This window comes from Phocoena sinus, chromosome 14 (assembly GCF_008692025.1).
Source record: "Phocoena sinus isolate mPhoSin1 chromosome 14, mPhoSin1.pri, whole genome shotgun sequence".
Lineage (NCBI taxonomy): Eukaryota > Metazoa > Chordata > Mammalia > Artiodactyla > Phocoenidae > Phocoena > Phocoena sinus.
Window position 1 is genome coordinate 42,763,725 of NC_045776.1, and position 6,652 is coordinate 42,770,376.

The 6,652-nt window shown below is 41.8% G+C and overlaps 1 protein-coding gene across 4 annotated transcripts in view; it reads left to right on the forward strand.

Moving 5' to 3' along the window:
• The window catches only part of GAREM1 (GRB2 associated regulator of MAPK1 subtype 1), a 207,979-nt gene extending 202,420 nt beyond the window's left edge, over positions 1-5,559 (forward strand). For 3 of the 4 annotated variants that reach the window (XM_032603229.1, XM_032603231.1, XM_032603233.1), the window contains one exon: positions 356-5,559. In XM_032603229.1, coding sequence (XP_032459120.1) covers positions 356-1,253 — 898 coding nt within the window. In that variant the 3' untranslated portion in view covers positions 1,254-5,559. The remainder of the gene's footprint in view (positions 1-355) is intronic. The other variant, XM_032603230.1, reaches the window with a different exon arrangement.
• The last annotated feature ends 1,093 nt before the right edge of the window (positions 5,560-6,652 follow it).

Sequence of the window (6,652 nt, forward strand, 5' to 3'; positions counted from 1 at the left end):
GTTGGTGATAAGCCCAAACAAGGCTAAAGATTTTTCTCATCACAAAGATCCAGGCACCCACTAACAATGATTTTCTTGTTTAAAAAATTATATACTTGCCATCTCTGCTATAGCATATTAAATCAGTATCTTCATATCCATAGTTACTGATGTATTTTAGTAATTTAAAGATTCTTTAAAAAAAAAAAAAGCCCAGTGACGTTAAGCAGGTGCTTTACGATAAGAAATATAATATTTGTTGCCTAGCTACACTTTTCTACTCAGAAGTGACATCAATGGGATAAGGATAGGCTGGATGTTTTACTTTTCTTTTTTTCCCACTCATCTCTCTCTCTCTCTGTGTTTGGCTTTTAAGCAGCATTACTAAAAGTGACACGAGTCCTCCTGAAAGCGCTCCCGTTTCCTGCTACCCGTGTAACCGAGTGCAAGCAGATTCCATGGACCCCAAGTCCCCGTTTGGCAGTCCCACTGCTGAAGCTCTGTCCTCCAGGCTCTCGTGGCCTAATCATTATTCGGGAGTGTCAGAGACCCAGACCAGGAGCAACTTCCTGCTGGATCCGAGCAGGAGTTACAGTTACCCCCGACAGAAGACGCCGGGCACGCCCAAGAGAAACTGCCCGGCAGCCTTCGACCTCGACGGCCACGAGCTGGCGGCCAGCCCACCCGGGCCCGGGCCCACGGAGCCCGGCAGTAGTGCCCCGGGGTGTCCCAAGTCGGCCAGCTACTCTCTGGAGAGCACGGGCGGGAAGACCCTGACTGCAGCCCCCGCCAAGCAGAGCATCTCGTGCCCCGCCTTGCCTCCCAGGGCCCCGAGGCCAGTGGAAGAGAAAGCCGCCCTCGACACCCTACCTTTGCCTCTGCAAATCGATGGTGCCGAGGAAGACCCCGAGTCTGGGTCGCCGGACCTCTCCGAGGACCCGTACTTTGTTCAGAAGGGCACGCAGGACATCTTCTCCATGTCTTACCCCTTCTCGTCACCCCTCCACCTCCAGCTGGCCCCCCGCTCCTGTGGTGACGGGTCCCCGTGGCAGCCACCTGCCGACCTGTCGGGACTCTCCATAGAGGAAGTGTCCAAGTCCTTGCGGTTCATAGGGTTGTCCGAAGACGTCATAGCATTCTTTGTGACCGAAAAGATTGACGGAAACTTGCTTGTCCAGCTCACGGAAGAAATCCTCTCCGAGGATTTCAAACTGAGCAAACTGCAGGTGAAGAAAATCCTGCAATTCATTAACGGCTGGAGGCCCAAAATATAGCCAAATAACCCCAGGTAGCATTGAACAAAACAGATAAATGTGTGTTCTAGAAGGGGAGGGCTGGGACACAGTTTCACATTTTTTTTGCACTAAAAACTTTCTCTGTAAATAGGGATAAGAGAAAACTCTTACTATGCAGATTATGATTTTGAATGGTGAACAGGCTATTTTGTACATCAATAAAAATGCTGTACAGAACACTTAGAGGTGTGCCTTGTACATCACTCAACACTCAACAGCTGCTAAAAGACAAAAGGCATGCTCAGAGAAATAACTGTTACCCAAGTAGGTTTATGCGAGAAGTTGTGATATTTATTTACAAAATAGCCAAAGCTGAAAGACATAAGAATCTTTAAAAAAAACAAAAACAAAAAAACACCTTTGAACAATTCCCTCCTTTGGGAGAATCACCTTTAGACAATTTATTCTGTGCTCTGTCGTTCGGACTGCTCAATGCTAATTGTTTTACTCTTGGGCCTGAAAATGTTAGTGATACGAAATGACACTGCAGTGTTACGTGCTTGGTGGGGATCTTTTTATCAAAAGGCATTTTACAAAAGTCATGTGCTAGTAGAGAGGATCTATGATGTCCTTAGAAATAATAAGTCATGACCACAATAATTTATCTGTAACTGCTGCTAATTTTACTGAGCAGAGATAAAGAAGACCAGAATATATACGTATATGTATATTTACACAATACAAATGTATGTTTTAAACATGAGTCTGATCTTTTAGATAACATCTGTTCACTTTCAAATATCCACTGAAGTTTGGGGACGTTAATTAAGTCGACTCTCTTAGGAAATGGGACAGAATGATTCCAAAGATTCTCAGAACCCTGTCCCTCGAAGCTCAGTCTTATCAGGCTCCATCACAGAAAACTTGGAACAAATCAGTAGAGAGTCTGTATTGAAGAATTAAGTTTGATTTTAAACCTATTACAGGCTGGGTTTTACATAGAATACTCCCGTGCTGATCAGTGTCTGGGGAAATGACCATTTCTGTCAAGTGATAATTCTTCTCGGGTTTGAGGGTCTTATTCTCCTGGTATGTGGTGATGAGGGGTCTGGAGAGCATTTCTCAGAGCGTGTCAGGTGTTCTCAACATGGTTTGTGCTTTAGGAGAGCTCAGAAATCAGACATACCATCCTCTGCTTTGATATGTGCTACATCTGTTGCATCATTTTTTAAAGTATCAATAAGAGTACTTGTTTAGTTCAGAAATCTTCTTTCCTCTCTTCCAAAGAAAATACATGATTACCGTACTTTCATTCCAACAATCCCAGGACCCAGTCTGACAGTTTTTGCCAAACGTGAATAAATACTCCAAAACATAATGGCATCAACATAATTCTTGACTTTTTGAAGGAATATAAATCTTAGAAAAGTTTTTGTTCTCCGAGCAGCATATCGTCCCTAGCCCTGTCTCCCCCAGAGTCTGTCCCCACATTCGAGATGGGCAGACAGCCACCCAGGTGTCAGTGTGACTTGCAGGACTGGCTTATATGTTATTATCCACTCTTCTTGCTCATCAGAATAAATACACACATGGAAAGACAAGACCCACCAGTCTAGTTTTGCAGACCTGTTCAATATATGGCTTCATTTCTTGGCATTCAAGATATTTTTAATCCATCTCATTGTTTAGAATTGGGGTGAATTGATACCTTTTCTCATTTTCCATCTTAAATCTCTTTTTTTAAAAAAAAGGATTTTCCCCCCAACATGTCTCCCAGAATGCAAATACTCTAGGTTAAAAGTGCCCCATAAAAGAGTACCCTGTAGAATCTATCAAACTGTAGCACCTCTTCAAAAGTAACTGACAAGTTTATATAGAAGCTTCTAGTACTGCACTCAGATGACATGCAGCCCCTCCATGACTTTCATGTTGAGAAAGCATCCTTCTGTGTGAGGGGCAACTCCCTAGGTAAAGTTAACCTCTCAGAACTTTCCTTTAAAATAAAAACAAAGGATGATGTTGAAACGTTGCAAGTTTTCTTTGGCAAAACCCTGCTGAATCCGTTCGTGAATCCTTAGTGCTTGTATGCTTTTCTCAGTTCAAGAGGGAGGAATGAGTGGGTTTGAGTTTACTATGACAGTTGCCCCACATAAACAACTGATTCCTTTTATCTTTTTTTCTTTTTGTTTGTTTTTTTTTTGCAAAACCGCGACACAAAGTCCTTTTTGTTTTGGCATATGTACGTTGAGTTTATATCGATGGCAACATAGAGACTCCTTGAGGGCAGGGACTGTGGCCTTTCATTCACATACTCAAAATTCACAGCATCATCTGTGTGCCGGGCACTATGCTAGTATGACTTGACAGGCTGATAAAAAGACACAGTTCCTGCCCTCTCGGAACTCATAAGGTTTATGTTTAAAACCACAGTTGTTGAGACTGGGTATGTGCAAGAGAAACATGAACTCTCCTGGCAGTTGGATGGATGGAGAGCTAAGTGTGCCCTGTCCCTCAAGAACCCACAGAAGGAAGAAATGGCAGCCTCTATTAACGGGGTATAAAAGAAAAACTACAAGACCATTGAAACTTGGAAAGCATTGGAGGCAGCAAGTATCTCTGACTCCCACTGACTAGTGTTCTTTTCTACTGATTGGACTTTTTTTTTTTAATTGGTAGTAAGTATCTTTTGGTATCTGCAAAGCCACATGGTGCCCTTACTAGACAAGGCATGCAAAGCCAGAGAGAATCAAGACAAGGAATGCACAACAGGGTTAGGAAGGAAACAGCCCTTCCCTTCTGAGCTGCGATTTTTGCAGTGAAAAGCAGTGTATAGAGATCCCCACATGCAGAACCTTTTCTAACCAACCAGGTCAAGACTGAGGACATCTTCTGGCAGGTTCCCTGCAATCTGTGCACTGAGCCCTGTGCTTGGGGGAGAGTGTCCAAATGGGACTCTTTCTTGGATTCCTTAAATGCATGGCCAAAACCATCGTGACCCCCTTAAGAAATACAGCAATAAACCAAACCAAGCAGCTAAAATGTAAAACGTGGGCCTGATTCAGGTTGGGACGGAGCACTGAAACACAGACCAATTCTTTCTCAGAATCTCGTCAACGCCTGCACGTTCTCTCTCTTTTAAGTTGAGCTGCTCAACTTTATGAACTGTGAAATTTACATTTAGACCCTTTCGACCCACATAGAACATTCACATTTACGGAGTTGCAGCGAGCTGCCCACTCGGCTAAATTGCAGTGTTTATTCTTGTTTCACGTAGAAATAAAACAATCTTACAGGGAAATATTATGACTGTCCATTCCAGCTGTTTTCAGACGTGGGTAAATACCCTCTGCCGACATTCCAGAAGCACCTGCACATTGTGCACACGAGTCCTCGAGAAGTTCAGGGGGTGGGGGTGGATGAATGGAGGGCTCTTCATTTTCCAAACACACTGTATCACAAATCACTACTCATCATGCCTAAAGAGTATGAGGTTAACATTTGGAATAACAAACTGAAAAAAAAAACACAGTTCTCCAAAGACCACTGTGAACGATTCAAAGAAAATTTCAACTTCAGTCCATCAGAAAAGTGAGATCTGCTGTTGGACACACAAGACTTTCAGAATCTATGACCATTAATCCCAATTCCCACTATTTTTCTAGGAATACAATGGCACCAGGCTGCTAGGGCAAGAAAAGTAAGATGCCCAGAGTGCAAATGATGGAAAGTAGGATTTTTATACTGTGGGACTGTAATAGTGTGGAATTTTATGACCACTTCTTGTCCAATCACATCGTTTAGTCTTCAGAACTTGGTGTTTCAAAATTTGTCTCATTGTGAAAGCTAGAAACAAAGGGTAAACGTGATTTCTGTTAAAAGTATATACAGATACCCTCTGTAATTTTGCTGCTCTAATTTTTAGGCTACGAGTTTTGTAATGAGCTTATCGGATGATGAATTTCCTTTGTTTACAATCTCATGTAGTGGGGCTCAGATCATTTCTTAGCTATAAATCTCTTCTCCCATTTCCATATTAAGCTCCATTTAAAATATTGCTTAAGCTAAGCCTAAAAGTTGAATTCAATTAGTCAAAAATTTGGGAGTTTTCCTTGACTTAAATGAAAATGGTATATTCTTTTCAAAGACTTTTGTAACCATCTTTACAGTTTCTTTGCTTGGAAAAGTAGGGTTGTTAACTACCAGTTAACAGTTGCATTATTTCCAGAGCATTGTCTATGGGCCCAATGTGTACCTCAAGATAAACATGGTATGTTTTGTCTAAAAAAATTCGTTGTTGATTTAAATGGTTCTGAAATGTCTATAAATAAAGAAATTTTAAAAGTTGCTCTTCTTGCAATCGTTCCTCAGTGAGTTGGACCCCCGTGTGTTTTCTAGAACCTCTCTTTCCCATCCTCACGGAGGAGAAGAGAACTTGTCTGAAGGGTTTCTGAAGACTGCAAGCTCACTCCATGTTAACAAGAGATTGAAGACTGTGGCTATCGAAAGTGGAAGAAGCTGGGAACCAGGTAACCTGGTGGCGACCAAAGAGAATCTAGTACCTGTGTGGTCAGGAGTTAGGACAAAAGACAAATATAGATGGACCAGTGAGCTCTAAAAAAAATAATAATGGGGGAGGGGATAAATGAGGAGGTTGAGATTAACATATACACACTACTGTATATAAAATAAACAACAAGGACCTACAGTACAGCACAGGGAACTACGTTCAATATCTCGTAATAACCTATAACAGAAAAGAATCTGAAAAAATATAGATAGATAGATAACTGAATCACTTTACTGTATACCTGAAACTAATGCAACATTGTAAATCAACTATACGTCAATAAAAAAAATTAAATTTTAATAAAAATACATGTTTGTACAGAAAAAAAGGACAATCGAAATTCATATCTCTGGCCTATATATAGTTTAATTTCTATAATTACAATTAGCATCACAGTGAGTGGATGTGGTAGAGGGTTTTAGAGGAAGTCATGAGTGTGCAGCACACCGCAGCATCCACCAGTAAGTTTTACAGAGAAGTTGGCAAGTGGAGGCTGGTTAAGCTTTTATTGTACTCAAAATAGCATGAAGTAGCTTCAAACTGTCTTACTGAGCGGTTCGGGGGAGGGTTGAAGGGCAGGGAGGACAATGAGATCTTAAGTCCTTGCCTGGCTAGGATCTCCCCAGCTTCACAATCACCGAAAAATCTTCCTGCCTTCTTTTGCTAGACAAAGCATCCCTAAATCATTCATTCCATGTTATACTTAAACCTTCAACCCTTCTGCCATATTTCACAGGGATAAAACCTGTGACTATACCCATAGGTGGCCACTTTCCTGATTTCAGGGATGTGCACTGGACAAAACTATAGGGTTGATGTGACTGGGCTAAAACGTCCAAGGACCTACCGCAAGGTTCTAGAAGTACTTACA